This window comes from Fundulus heteroclitus, chromosome 5 (assembly GCF_011125445.2).
Source record: "Fundulus heteroclitus isolate FHET01 chromosome 5, MU-UCD_Fhet_4.1, whole genome shotgun sequence".
NCBI lineage: Eukaryota > Metazoa > Chordata > Actinopteri > Cyprinodontiformes > Fundulidae > Fundulus > Fundulus heteroclitus.
In genome coordinates, this window is record NC_046365.1 from 16,029,719 (window position 1) to 16,045,556 (window position 15,838).

At 37.6% G+C, this 15,838-nt stretch overlaps 1 protein-coding gene across 1 annotated transcript; it reads right to left on the reverse strand.

Annotated features, from left to right (window-relative positions):
• Positions 1-644: 644 nt before the first annotated feature.
• LOC118563133 (ubiquitin carboxyl-terminal hydrolase 37-like) lies at positions 645-10,040 on the reverse strand. Its single transcript, XM_036137000.1, has 15 exons — positions 10,003-10,040; positions 9,692-9,832; positions 9,468-9,575; positions 6,829-6,987; positions 6,549-6,696; positions 6,256-6,347; positions 5,986-6,117; positions 2,756-2,879; positions 2,503-2,654; positions 2,318-2,417; positions 2,166-2,242; positions 1,942-2,065; positions 1,770-1,830; positions 1,510-1,668; positions 645-1,354 (listed from the first exon to the last, which is right to left on the reverse strand). Exons 1-15 carry the CDS (start codon positions 10,029-10,031, stop codon positions 1,311-1,313), a joined length of 1,650 nt encoding a protein of 549 aa, XP_035992893.1. The 5' UTR covers positions 10,032-10,040; the 3' UTR covers positions 645-1,310.
• Between the last annotated feature and the right edge of the window lie 5,798 nt (positions 10,041-15,838).

The window sequence follows — 15,838 nt, forward strand, 5'->3', positions numbered from 1 at the left end:
ATAATAAAACGTAGTCATTTTTTTAAGTAGAGCAAATACGTTTAATATATAAATCAAACAGAACATTTCTCGGGAACGTAATTTGCACTAGATAGGCCTTGTGCTGCTACATGAAGTGCACAAACAATTAAGTATTTATTTTTTGTTGTTATATTTTTTAATGTTCTATATTGTTTGCTAGCCATTGTTAATGTTTTGTGTTTTTTAAAAGGAGCTTTGCACAAGTTAGAAGCTTTTTATTTCACCCTTTTTCATACATGTCTGACATGTAAAATGAGTTTTCCTCCATTTACTGCAGTTGCCTCTACAGCAGAGGTGTCCAAACTTTTTGCTACATGGGCCAAAATTGTCAAGTCAAAGGAACTAAAAATGAATACAATTGTGTTTTAAAACCAAAACAATAATGTTAATGTTTTACCTGCTCTACAAAATATGACTATTTTAAATGTCAGATTTTTTGTAGGAAATTAATGTGTAAATTATTGCAGATCCAAAATGTAAAAAAGGGTTTTGCTCAATTGTTGTTTATAGATTATTTTGAATAATTGAATTTGACTCTTTAACAATAAAAAATGTAACTCTTTTTGGTCTAGCAATATAAGAACAGTATTTGGGTCAGTTATTTCCAATTTTAATTTCTAGCCAATTTTAATAATCAAATTTATGGCAGATTTTAATTCACCAAAGTCTGCATTTGAGTAATTAAATATCATTGGGTAAATGTTACTATGAAATTAAAGAGAATTTCAAACGTGTGTTTATTAGAAGATGGATACTTTGTGTTGTACTCAACATTTTCAGTTGTATTATTTTAATTTTTACGTATCGGTTATCGATTTGCCTCATGTCAAAATAATCGGTATCGGCCTTAAAAACCTGCATCGGTCGACCTCTTACTTAAACCGAATCAAGAATCTGTGGATCTGATAAGGTGTGAAAACTGCTATTCACAAACGCTCTCAATCTAATCTGACTGTGCTTGAACTATTTTGCAAAGAAGAATGTTGAACAACATGTTGAAAACTGGTACAGACTTGCAGTAATTACAGCAAAACGCGGTTCCAAGAAATATTTACTGGGTGCTGAATACTTTTGCACATTGCTCTTTTCAGTTTTTTATTTGTTTAAAAAAAGAGACCATGTATTAGTTTCTTGCTACTTCACAGTTGTATAGCAGTTTATCTTTCACATAAGATTCCAATAAAATGTATTTGTATTTTTGGTTGTAATGTGACAATATATGGAAAAGTTAAAGACGTGTGAATAATTTTGCAAGCCACTGTAGTAATTTGTGGCATTGCTTGCTGCAGTCAATATTGCAGCCCTGATGGCAGGTGTGTTAGCTCTTCAAGGGCTGGAAAGAGAACGCAAATACATTCAGATTTACTGGATTTAAGAACATTTTAAGTATGCAAAACCATCTCCTGGGTAGCACTGATTACTAATGCAAGCATGTCAGAGAACTGCAGCTAATAAACTGTAGCTGTGAAACCCAAATCAATCGCTTACCCTGTTTTTCATAGAACAGTAGGAAAGCAGTTGTTTCTCTTCGGCGACAGACATCTTCTGCTGTTGTCTGGCTAACACGCTCGTCATTATATGTTAGCCAAAGGTTGGCTGAATCCCCCATATCCGGCCTTCCGTAGATACTGTCGCAGATGTAATGACCTGAGAGCAAAGGGAATACATTTTTAGCCTGGAAAGCAAAACCTGCAAATGTCGACGTCGATAACTGTGACAGAAAAACAGAACCTCAGACAAACACTTACCACTGTCAGCACTGGAGCCCATGTGGCTGACGACGCTCACCAGAGAATAACGAGCTGTCGTCTACAAAACATCATAGTGTTTAGATACGGTTAAAGGACACGAGCAGCTGACTGATTTGTTATTGCTGAGACCCATTCTTCGTTTTATATCTAACAATTGTAATTTTCTTACATTTCTGTTGGCCATATACTCTTCCTTCAGCACAAGTTCTTTTGACAAAGTGATGGGATTCTTCATCTTGTTGACAGTGTAGGACCTGGTGACTATAAAGCGCTTCAGGTGCAGGATCAGCACACTGAGAGGAAGGAGAAATAGATCAGAGAGGATCAGATAAAGGAAACTTCTCAGCCTGAACAACTGGATGGCAGTGATTACAGTGTGGTTGTGTAACCTACTTCGGCAGGGTGGAGAAAGAGCTCTGCAGGGACGACTGCTGCGCTCCACAGTGGCATGTGAATTCTATCTGGTTCTCCTGAATGAGACAATTATTACTTTTACTTTAAATCTCTCAAAATTGAGTTCGCTTTTCAAATATGTTTGCACTTACCTTGAGATACTCCTGCAGACACTGGCCCACCGTTCCCCCTGGTACCAGGTCCAGACTGAGGTTATTAAAGTCCTCCAATCTATAGGACTGCTCACCACATCTGAAATGGACAGTAGAGTTGAAAAATAACCACAGTGCTCCTGGAGACGCAACAAGTCAGCAGTGTAAATAGAATACATTCATACCCCCTGCAGGTTCTGACGTTTAACATCTGAAGTGTAATGTGTTCCTGGACTGGGCACGTGTAGGTCAGGCCAGAGTTTACAGCTGTCAGCTCAACCTCTGATGACATAGACCTCATTATGTCCAGAACACAAACGAGGAACTCATGGGCATCCTGCTCAGAAACCCAAAGAAATGGTTCAGAAGATAGGAGTTAAACAAAATCTGTCAAAGATTGACACTGTGCCGTCTAGTATAAATAAGTATGGCACTAACCTTCTGCTCGTCATCGTCAAAATCTGAATTATATTCAGCGACAGTCCATTTAAAAGTGGATAGAACCAACATTTTGTCTTCTCTGATGTTGGTGAAGCGACTGGCTTCAATATCTAGAAACCATCTGGTGAGAACAGAAGTGAAGAACATAATCTTTTTTTAGTTTAAAATTAAGGACAGCCCCCTTTTTCATAGTAGTTGATTACCAAGGTTTACATCCAACTTAGATCTTGACAAGGCAGTTATGAATTGCTGCATAATTATGAAGTGGAAAGGAAATTATAGGTATAACATGAATTTGTATTGATGCTCATGACTCCTGACACTCTGTGTCATCCTCAACTGTAGTTTGGGGATGACATGTGCGCCAGATAATTATTTGGCTGCCATCTTTAAAATTAGTTAAATGTATCTTCTTGGTGCACACAAGAAAGTTTTAAGAAAATATAATTATCTTCAATGTCCCTTTCTTGGCATGTCTTGAGTCAAACCTCCAACAAGTCCTTCTAAGGCTTTCTGTTTACAATAGCTTTTTGCAAAAGCTATTGGAATCTGTGGATTAATTGCTGGAGTTTATGTATTTGTCCTTTTTGACAGACCTTCCCACCTTATCTGTGGATCACTACTCCTTAGTCACAACTGCCTACTTGGCTGCCTTACTTCACCACTGATTTTATTTCTGTTTTTGGATCATAGATTGAACTTTTCCATTAGACATTCAAAACTTGAAATTTCTAACTTTCCCACTAGTTTCTCCTTGACCTAACAACTGTGCACCTTGGTCTACATTAAGCTGGTTCACTAAAGCCACAGTTCCAATGACCCTACTCAGTTTAGCTCGCCAAACTCGGCTCCTCTCTACTTTATTTATCTTTGCGCGCTTTTTGTTTCCACCTGCCTAGAAATGACCGGTAGAAGAAAATGCCTCTTGTAGGTGGCTTTAGCCCCCTTCTCCCCGCTCCACACTCTGTTTGAAACATTGAAAATTGAAAGAAATCAGCGAAAAAAAGGCAAACAACTTAAAATTCCTAATTATAAATAAAGCATAAATAAAAGGAAAAAAATCCTAATTATGTTTCAATAACTGTATTAGCACAATTGTCTTGTAGGTTTTTAAGGATTAATCCACCAGGATAAATATCTGGATCACACATCTAATAATAAAATAAGGCAGAGGCTCTCTGCTATCTGCTTTGAACCTGTTTGGTTAAGAGAGAGAGACAGAAGTGGAGAGGCGGAGCCGTTTAGCCCGCAGGCTTCAGGCTTCAGGCCCCTCAGCGAAGTGAGCTTTCAGGGGTTTCCCCAGTCCAGGCTCCCTATAGCAGCCATCGCTGCCAAGGTGGTTTGACCCACTCTTTTCATAGTGGTCCTTAATATTAATGTTGTTGCTCTTCAGTTTTATGGACTTCCTCACAGAAAAACCTTCTCATTTCTCCTCGGCCAATCACTGAGTCTTCACTTAAAACTCCTCTCGACTCAGCTCGGTTTGACCCTGCTGTTTAACAGGCCTGGATAAACTTGGGCTGGCCCTGAGAAAAACTGCTCTTGAAACACTCACAAGGAGGCAAAACCATGTGGAACTAGTCCTGTTTTTTTTTTTGTCTCTCCCAGCTCTCAGTGAAGGCGGACACTTTTCTGCTCCTCTCTTCCCCAAATCTTTCCTGCTTGTAACTCTTTCAGAGCCTTTTTCTGCTAATCATCCGAATTTCAAACCATGGATCTGGTCAGCTGGCCGCTCAACGCAATTGATCAAGTCTTTACCCCCTGGGACAGGAACCCTAGGTTGGATGTGGGCGGATGCGCTGCTCACTTGGGAGAACTGGACTGGCATGCCCCCCCCCCCTCCACCCACACATAAACACCTCCAACCTCACACGTGTTTGCTGTATGATGTTGTCTGTATGTTGTTTTTTTGTGACGAGGGTTTTTCTTGCATTCTTATACTGTCACCGCAAAGAGAACGTGGGAGAAATGTACTTTTATTTTTCACCTCAACCTTCCTAATGTTTTCCTTTCTCTACTCTGCAAAAAGGCAACGCCTCCAAGGCAACAAGGCCTCAGTCACCTGTCTACCCATGTTTGTCTTTCTCTTGATGGGCTGGACTGAAACGTAATATCCCCCACGGAGGGCAAATAAAGCAAATCAATACATTTTTTCTAACAAACCCCTAAGGCCTTTATGGAAGAGCTGCATTAATGATGAGACTAAGGCTCTGCTTACGCAATGTTTTTTTGGTGAACACGGTATAGTCTGAGTGTGTTTGTAATGTTCATTTACACAACAATGGGGAAAGTTTTCTTTGACAACAGCACAATTTGAACGTAACAGCTTGAAAATGTCCCGCGTTTCTTCCAGGGAATCCCTGACTCATGTATTGTATGACAGAAATCTATTTAAATTAATGCATAAAGGCACAACATGGCAGCTGTCTACAATTTTAGCAACCACAGAAGAAAACAATAGCGGCTAGTGCAGTATTGCTTTGGCTACTGACTGTTCTGAATGAAAGCACGGCTAGCTACGACTATAATTCAAAGTCCCCTTCAACAAACATCCGTCCATAGGAAAATGTTATTGTCTGCCATCTTTGATATTATTACCTGGTCTTTTACAAAAAAAACCATAAATTCACTCAAGGTGGTCATTCAAATGTAACAATATGACAATATGAGAACGTTCAAGGGATATGAATATTGTTGCAACGCAGAATCCAAATGTATATCAACACAGTTCTTCACATTCTATAGACCAAGGGTCTTCAACCTAGATACTGAGGACCCACTGTCCTGCATGTTTTAGGTGTTTCACTGCCTCCACACACCTGACGTAAATGGGTGATTAACAGGCCTCTGCAGCCCGTAATGGTTGCTGAGGAGGTTGTGCAATAACATGATCCAGGTATGGTGAAACACACCTATACATGCAGAACAGTGCTTCCTGAGGACCAGGGTTAAAGACCCCTGCTATGCACTGGTGGTCTTTTAGAGCACATGTGGCAAGCTCCAGTCCTTGAGGTCCAGTATCCATGATGTGTCCCTGGTCCAACATAACTGAATCGAACAGCTGAATTACCTCCTCAGTATGCAGTCGTATTCTCCAGAGTCCTGCTAATGGCCTGATTATGTGAGTCAGGCCTGTTGAAGCAGAGACGTGTATAAAAGTTGCAGGACACTGGCCCTCAAGGACTGGAGTTTGACACACTTGTTTTTGCATCTGTGGAGTGCTGTACCTGAAGAGCTGAGATCCGGGGAGAAGGCGCCACACAGGCAGCTGCTTGTGGATCTCTTGAACGAAGCAGTTTAGATTTAGGAGGCTTTGGAGGATGGAGTTCATGTAGCAAGTCATGCCCAGGTTGGGTAACCTTAAAAGACACACGACAAATAACCAGAGTCAGAACATGGGCTTCAGTTTCCACGCATTTGAAATGTTTTAGAGCAGAGGGTTTTGTAAAATGTAGTCTGTGAAAAGCTTATTTATCATTTTTTGTGCTTTTGTTTACCCAAAGCAGACCAGCTCCTGTTTGGGGATGGTTTTCTTGGTACTTGAAGAAGGCTTTGCTGAGTGGTTGAGTCCTGGACGGTTGAATTCAGCCTGTGGATGACAGACATAATCTGAAGTGAAGGCTCTATATGTGGCCCTTCTTTGTTTTTATGTGGAAAGACTCTCTTTTGTGATAAAAAGATACAGTATTAAAGTTCAGTACAGCAAAAACTGAACATGCCGTGGTTGTTTCTGTTATTTATATGATACTGAGTTGATGCAATCAACAACATTCAGCTTGGTTCAACATACCTTACGAAACAGTTGAGACAGGATTAACCCACACATGTTTTTTATGCTTTTAAAAGTCTCATTTTTTCCTGACTCAGGAGAAGATTGTGTGCAGGAAACATCTTGGTGTCCAGGTTCCGTATTTGCCACTTCCATGGTTCTCTTTAAACTTCAGATTTAAAAAACAAGCAAACAAAATTAATATCAGTGGAATTACAAATCATCATGAATTTCTTTCTTTTTCAGTGCAATGAAACCCAAATAGTTGATTTGATGGCACAGACCAGCTAAAAGCTTTTACCTCTCTTCTGTGGCAGAAGAGGTCAGAAATACTTCTCCGCTGTCTTCTTTCACGGTGTGTAAGTCTTTCTCAGCGGCAACTGAGGGAAGAGTGCCACCATCAGGAGCAGTTTCCACCTGGACTCCAAGTTGTCCTGAAATGTCGTTCAGGACGCAGACACTGGTGATAAAAAGAAAGAGATGTTTAACCGTGTAGTTCAGCCATCCTAAGGCTGAATCCTATTACCTAGGCTATCCAGTTTAGTTTTAGTATATACTTTAAACTTTCAGTGCTATTTTTAAAGCTCTTATGGGAGAATAAACACATTTTCACCACTAGTTGGGGCTTGAGCACTGCCTGTCGACCAAAACAAGATGTGCATCAACTCAAACCTCTCTCTCTACCTCTGCTCCAGCTGCAACCCGGCCCCCATTTCCCCTCCCTTTTCTCCACCATCGGATTGTATGTGCATCTTTGCAATGGATGGATACACAGCAAAACAGCATCACCTTTCGGAGGAACCTTTTGTAGTGTTGAAGTAAGTAACTCATAACGTTATAATGCTGTTAACAAGAGAACATTTTGCTCCCCGCCATTGTGTGCCTAAACCAAACACTGCTCTGGTTATGGCATTTTAAGACAGGGAGGGGCTAAGCCTTGAGTGGCAGCTGTCCACATGCACGTACGTGCACAAGCAGCCAGCCCGACTATGTAAACAAGAGACTGGAGAACAATACAGAGATGGTGTGCGATATCATACCATAGTCCATCTAAAAAGATACCTTTAGTTCTTCGCAAAACTATTTTTAGTTATTTTTATCTGTTAGCTATATAGCTGTAAACTTAATGAGCTTGTTGAGTGTTTATATTGTAACAGAAGCGCTTAAAGAGCATTTTGCATCCTCATTAAACAGAGCAAAAGTAATCCCACACCAGACTCCTTCAGAGTGCTTCACGTTGCATCTGCCTTTACTTTTTTTTCTTTTAGTACTGCAATCAGGCTCCACATTAGAATGACCATCAGCACCGTCTACTGAATGGCGGCCATATTACAACACTGAAAGAAGGTCTAAGTGGATGTTATCAGTTAATTGGATGGAAAAACCTTAACCTAATTAACCATTAATTGACGATTAATTGTAAATAGATTATTTATTTGCATCCCTAATTGGAATTTATTGTTAACTACAGATAAACAGCATTATTTAATGTTCCTGGATTAACATTTATTTCTGTTAATAAATTCTTATACTTGAAGTGAAGTTATCACTTTCCATTTGTGTGAGTTTGCTGTTGAAGAATGAAAGTGCTCAAATCACTCTTTCAACTATTGTCCTATTATCAAAGCCAAATGGGTTGGTATTCTCTGGACAATATCGGATACGTTGAGAGTTATTTGATAAAACTCAATAACTTAAAAACGTCTCTAATTACACAACATTCCTAATACGTAAACATGCAGAACATAATATACCAAGTACCTTGTTATTAATTTTGCAGCACAATATTTTGTGATAGTTAAGGGAGGACAAATATATATTGAGAGTTCTAACAGAAAAATTGTCAATAGAAATATAGAGAAAAACATACTAAGTGTGTGAGTGCAGATGTATGATTCTATACAATCGTCTTGAATCCAGACTAGACAGTTTTCATACCGTTCTTTCTCCTCAATCTTTTCTGGCACGTCGCACAAGCAGCCAGCCCGACTATGTAAACAAGAGACTGGAGAACAATACAGAGATGGTGTGCGATATCATACCATAGTCCATCTAAAAAGATACCTTTAGTTCTTCGCAAAACTATTTTTAGTTATTTTTATCTGTTAGCTATATAGCTGTAAACTTAATGAGCTTGTTGAGTGTTTATATTGTAACAGAAGCGCTTAAAGAGCATTTTGCATCCTCATTAAACAGAGCAAAAGTAATCCCACACCAGACTCCTTCAGAGTGCTTCACGTTGCATCTGCCTTTACTTTTTTTTCTTTTAGTACTGCAATCAGGCTCCACATTAGAATGACCATCAGCACCGTCTACTGAATGGCAGCCATATTACAACACTGAAAGAAGGTCTAAGTGGATGTTATCAGTTAATTGGATGGAAAAACCTTAACCTAATTAACCATTAATTGACGATTAATTGTAAATAGATTATTTATTTGCATCCCTAATTGGAATTTATTGTTAACTACAGATAAACAGCATTATTTAATGTTCCTGGATTAACATTTATTTCTGTTAATAAATTCTTATACTTGAAGTGAAGTTATCACTTTCCATTTGTGTGAGTTTGCTGTTGAAGAATGAAAGTGCTCAAATCACTCTTTCAACTATTGTCCTATTATCAAAGCCAAATGGGTTGGTATTCTCTGGACAATATCGGATACGTTGAGAGTTATTTGATAAAACTCAATAACTTAAAAACGTCTCTAATTACACAACATTCCTAATACGTAAACATGCAGAACATAATATACCAAGTACCTTGTTATTAATTTTGCAGCACAATATTTTGTGATAGTTAAGGGAGGACAAATATATATTGAGAGTTCTAACAGAAAAATTGTCAATAGAAATATAGAGAAAAACATACTAAGTGTGTGAGTGCAGATGTATGATTCTATACAATCGTCTTGAATCCAGACTAGACAGTTTTCATACCGTTCTTTCTCCTCAATCTTTTCTGGCACGTCCTGACTTTCAGACGCAGGTTGGATGTTGTCTTGAACATCAGACTCTCCTTCTTTTGAGTCCTCTTGGTTGTTGATGCTGGTAATGAAGGAACACAAAAATCACCACACAAAAACGGATCAACATGACTTTTCATTTGAAACTTGGGAATACTATAAAATATAAATATTATTGAGCTCTAAATAATAACTCACATCTGTGCTGAGACAGTAGACGGCAAGACAGTATCTTCCACTCTGCTGTTTTGGCCAGTTTGGGAGTCTCCTCTGGAAGATGCATGAGAACCATCCAGTGCTCCATCTTCGACATCCCCAAAATCACCAGCGCATTGTATACTATGAAGAAGACACAAAAGTTTTAGACTGCCCACAAGACAGTTATTAGTTTAATTTGAGGACAAGTGGAGAAAAAACTGAACAAGTTACCAATGATTCCTGGGGCAAAACAATCTCACATCTGTATTTGTATACAATCATCTTGAATCCAGACTAGACAGTTTTCATACCGTTCTTTCTCATCAATCTTTTCTGGCATGTCCTGACTTTCAGACGCAGGTTGGATGTTGTCTTGAACATCAGACTCTCCTTCTTTTGAGTCCTCTTGGTTGTTGATGCTGGTAATGAAGGAACACAAAAATCACCACACAAAAACGGATCAACGTGACTTTTCATTTGAAACTTGGGAATACTATAAAATATAAATATTATTGAGCTCTAAATAATAACTCACATCTGTGCTGAGACAGTAGACGGCAAGACAGTATCTTCCACTCTGCTGTTTTGGCCAGTTTGGGAGTCTCCTCTGGAAGATGCATGAGAACCATCCAGTGCTCCATCTTCGACATCCCCAAAATCACCAGTGCATTGTATACTATGAAGAAGACACAAAAGTTTAAGACTGTCCACAAGACAGTTATTAGTTTAATTTGAGGACAAGTGGAGAAAAAACTGAACAAGTAACCAATGATTCCTGGGGCAAAACAATCTCACATCTGTATTTGGATATTTATATTTTACTTTGTAATGACTGAAACTGGGTTGACCTCTAAAAAGTCTAATGTAAAGAAATTCATACGTGGTGGAGAATTGTTCGACTGACTCATCAGTCTCCTCTTTGTTGTCTGCTGGGAGATGCAGCTCATGGTGTTCAGAGACAGGACTGCAAGGAACAGATGAAGCCCTGAACTGGACACTAGTCTCTCCTCCCTGAGACTTCTCACTTGTGCAACAACTGTAAAATAAAGTAAAAAAGGGAAATTAATTCTGTAGTGGCATACACCTCTATAACGGCAACTTAAAAATAGATGATAGAATATGAAACTGCTGTTGATGAAGATTTATTTTACCTCCTTTCTGTCACAGAGGGTGACTGGATTGTGACCCCGTCCACATCTTGTGGGACATGGGTCTGCTTTTTCTTTGAAATACACACAGATGAAATCAGTCAGACCGTTCTGAGACTCAAAGATTACAACCCCTTTTCTTTGCTGCTTATTTATTAAGAGAATCAGCTCTGCTATACATACCTTGTTATGAAGACGCCAAAAATGCCAGTAGGAGGTTTTTCTAGACCTAGGAGCCTCGCTGGTTGTGATGGTACAGGGAGATGGTACATCTGTCTGCTGGCTGATATCAGCAAGATAAGCAGAAAATTTCAGATTTTGGGTGTGCAAGTCATTTGTGGCAGAAAAAATAAAATAAATTAAAACCACGTGGAAACAAATTAGGATAGTTCTAAAACTTTACCTCTTCTGCAGATTTGAGCTTTCGCCATCTTCAAAACGTACATCCCTCTGAGGGCTTTTCTGTTTAAAAGTTGTAAAAACAGATATTTAAGTATGATAATGTTACCTTTTCACAAATAAGTAGCAACAAGTCAAACTTAATTGAAATCAAATTGAGTGGAAATCATCTTAGTGCATTTAGTCAAATCAGAAGATTACACAAAAAATCAGGTTCATATCTTTTGTCGTTTACAAATGCAGGAAAACATCTTTACACTTACTGAGCAAAATAACTTGAAAAATTGTGCTAAATTTAAACAAGTACTTCTCTATCGTGTTAATATATGGAAATTGAGTTTGCAAATGTCTGCTAAGCGATATTTTAACTGCTGATATTTTAATGAAATAATTTTGGCATCATGCGGACGCATAATAACTTAGCAATGCTGTTCAAAAATAAATATCGTGATTTCAAGTGTATTTGTGTACATTTTTAAAAACACAATTGTTGGGTTCTCCCATAGCAACAATTAGAGATATAATAGAATTCTATTTCCCATGCAAGACATAGAAATTAAAATTCACTATTTTACAGGCTTCACTATGTTGTCATACTTTCATGTAGAAACACGGTTTAACTTTCTGTTTTTAGAGAAACCCATCATATTTTTTTAAATTAAAGACGCTATTTTCATACCACCTACGGTTTCTCCAAATTTTGCATTGAAGTGCCACAAACTTTACAGGTAAAACCAACAGCTGGCATTGAGACGGTAGTTTGTAAGACTGGGAGAAGGAAATTAAGGAGGTTTTCCCATATAAAATAATAAAATATAAAACTGCTGTTGATGAAGTTTTATTTTACCTCCTTTCTGTCACAGAGGGTGACAGGATTGTGACCCTGTCCACATTTTGTGGGAGATGGGTCTGCTTTTTCTTCTAAATACACACAGATGAGCTCAGACTGTGCTGACACTCACAAATTACAATCACTTTTCTTTGCTACTTTTTAATAAAATAATCAGCTCTGCTATACATACCTTGTTATGAAGAGACAGACGATGCCAGTAAGAGGTTTTTCTAGTCCTAGGAGCCTCGCTGGTAGCAGGGGTTGTGGCGGAAATGGGAGACCGTGCCTCTGTCTGTAGGCTGATATCAGAAAAATAAGCAGAAAATGTCAAAAATTTAAGTGTCCAAGTCATTTGTTACAGGAAAATAAAATCTGATAAATTAAAACCACGTGGAAACAAATTAGGATTGTTATAAAACTTTACCTCTTCTGCCGACTTGAACTTTCGCCATCTCCAAAACGTACATCCCTCTGAGGGCTTTTCTGTTTAAAAGTTGTAAAAACAGATATTTAAGTATGATAATGTTACCTTTTCACAAATAAGTAGCAACAAGTCAAACTTAATTCAAATCAAATTGAGTGGAAATCATCTTAGTGCATTTAGTCAAATCAGAAGATTACACAAAGAATCAGGTTCCTACCTTTTGTTGTTTACAAATGCAGGAAAACATCTTTACACTTACTGAGCAAAATAACTTGAAAAATTGTGCTAAATTTAGGCAAGTACTTTTTTATCGTGGTAATATTTGGAAAGTGGGTTTCCAAATGTCTCTTAAGCGATATTTTAACTGCTGATATTTGAATGAAATCATTTTGGCATCATGCGGACGCATGATAACCTAGCAATGCTGTTCAAATATAAATATCGTGATTTCAAGTGTATTTGTGTACATTTTTAAAAACACAATTGTTGGGGCCTAACATAGCAACAACTAGAGATATAATACAATTCTATGTCCCATGTAAGACATAGAAATTAAATTGACTATTTTTCAGGCTTCACTATGTTGTCATACTTTCATGTAGAAACACGGTTTAACTTTCTGTTTTTAGAGAAATCCATCATATTTTTTTAAATTAAAGACGCTATTTTCATACCACCTACGGTTTCTCCAAATTTTGCATTGAAGTGCCACAAACTTTACAGGTAAAACCAACAGCTGGCATTGAGACGGTAGTTTGTTAGACTGGGAGAAGGAAATTAAGGAGGTTTTCCCATATAAAATAATAAAATATAAAACTGCTGTTGATGAAGTTTTATTTTACCTCCTTTCTGTCACTGAGGGTGACAGGATTGTGACCCTGTCCACATTTTATGGGAGATGGGTCTGCTTTTTCTTCTAAATACACACAGATGAGCTCAGACTGTGCTGACACTCACAAATTACAATCACTTTTCTTTGCTACTTATTAGTAAAATAATCAGCTCTGCTATACATACCTTGTTATGAAGAGACAGACGATGCCAGTAGGAGGTTTTTCTAGTCCTAGGAGCCTCGCTGGTAGCAGGGGTTGTGGTGGAAGTGGGGGACCATGCCTCTGTCTGTAGGCTGATATCAGAAAAATAAGCAGAAAATGTCAAAAATTTGAGTGTCCAAGTCATCTGTTACAGGAAAATAAAATCTGATAAATTAAAACCACGTGGAAACAAATTAGGATTGTTATAAAACTTTACCTCTTCTGCAGACTTGAACTTTCGCCATCTCCATAACGTACATCCCTCTGAGGGCTTTTCTGTTTAAAAGTTGTAAAAACAGATATTTACGTATGATAATGTTACCTTTTCACAAATAAGTAGCAACAAGTCAAACTTAATTGAAATCATATTGAGTGAAAATCATCTTAGTGCATTTAGTCAAATCAGAAGATTAAACAAAGAATCAGGTTCCTACCTTTTGTTGTTTACAGATGCAGGAAAACATCTTTACACTTACTGAGCAAAATAACTTGAAAAATCGTGCTAAATTTAAGCAAGTACTTCTCTAACGTGTTAATATATGGAAAGTGGGTTTCCAAATGTCTGCTAAGCGATATTTTAACTGCCGATATTTGAATGAAATCATTTTGGCATCATGCGGACGCATGATAACCTAGCAATGCTGTTCAAAAATAAATATTGTGATTTCAAGTGTATTTGTGTACATTTTTAAAAACACAATTGTTGGGTTCTCCCATAGCAACAATTAGAGATATAATACAATTCTATGTCCCATGCAAGACATAGAAATTAAAATTGACTATTTTTCAGGCTTCACTATGTTGTCATACTTTCATGTAGAAACACGGTTTAACTTTCTGTTTTTAGAGAAACCCATCATATTTTTTTAAAATTAAAGACGCTATTTTCATACCACCTACGGTTTCTCCAAATTTTGCATTGAAGTGCCACAAACTTTACAGGTAAAACCAACAGCTGGCATTGAGACGGTAGTTTGTTAGACTGGGAGAAGGAAATTAAGGAGGTTTTCCCATATAAAATAATAAAATATAAAACTGCTGTTGATGAAGTTTTATTTTACCTCCTTTCTGTCACTGAGGGTGACAGGATTGTGACCCTGTCCACATTTTGTGGGAGATGGGTCTGCTTTTTCTTCTAAATACACACAGATGAGCTCAGACTGTGCTGACACTCACAAATTACAATCACTTTTCTTTGCTACTTATTAGTAAAATAATCAGCTCTGCTATACATACCTTGTTATGAAGAGACAGACGATGCCAGTAGGAGGTTTTTCTAGTCCTAGGAGCCTCGCTGGTAGCAGGGGTTGTGGTGGAAGTGGGGGACCATGCCTCTGTCTGTAGGCTGATATCAGAAAAATAAGCAGAAAATGTCAAAAATTTGAATGTCCAAGTCATTTGTTACAGGAAAATAAAATCTGATAAATTAAAACCACGTGGAAACAAATTAGGATTGTTATAAAACTTTACCTCTTCTGCAGACTTGAACTTTCGCCATCTCCAAAACGTACATCCCTCTGAGGGCTTTTCTGTTTAAAGGTTGTAAAAACAGATATTTAAGTTTGATAATGTTACCTTTTCACAAATAAGTAGCAACAAGTCAAACTTAATTCAAATCAAATTGAGTGGAAATCATCTTAGTGCATTTAGTCAAATCAGAAGATTACACAAAGAATCAGGTTCCTACCTTTTGTTGTTTACAAATGCAGGAAAACATCTTTACACGTACTGAGCAAAATAACTTGAAGAATCGTGCTAAATTTAAGCAAGTACTTTTTTATCGTGCTAATATTTGGAAAGTGGGTTTCCAAATGTCTCTTAAGCGATATTTTAACTGCCGATATTTGAATAAAATCATTTTGGCATCATGCGGACGCATAATAACCTAGCAATGCTGTTCAAAAATAAATATCGTGATTTCAAGTGTATTTGTGTATATTTTTAAAAACACAATTGTTGGGTTCTCCCATAGCAACAATTAGAGAAATAATACTATTCTATGCCCCATGCAAGACATACAAATTAAAATTCACTATTTTTCAGGCTTCACTATGTTGTCATACTTTCATATAGAAAAACAGTTTAACTTTCTGTTTTTACAGAAACCCATCATATTTTTTTAAATTAAAGACGCTATTTTCATACCACCTACGGTTTCTCCAAATTTTGCATTGAAGTGCCACAAACTTTACATGTAAAACCAACAGCTGGCATTGAGACGGTAGTTTGTAAGACTGGGAGAAGGAAATTAAGGAGGTTTTCCCATATAAAATAATAAAATATAAAACTGCTGTTGATGAAGTTTTATTT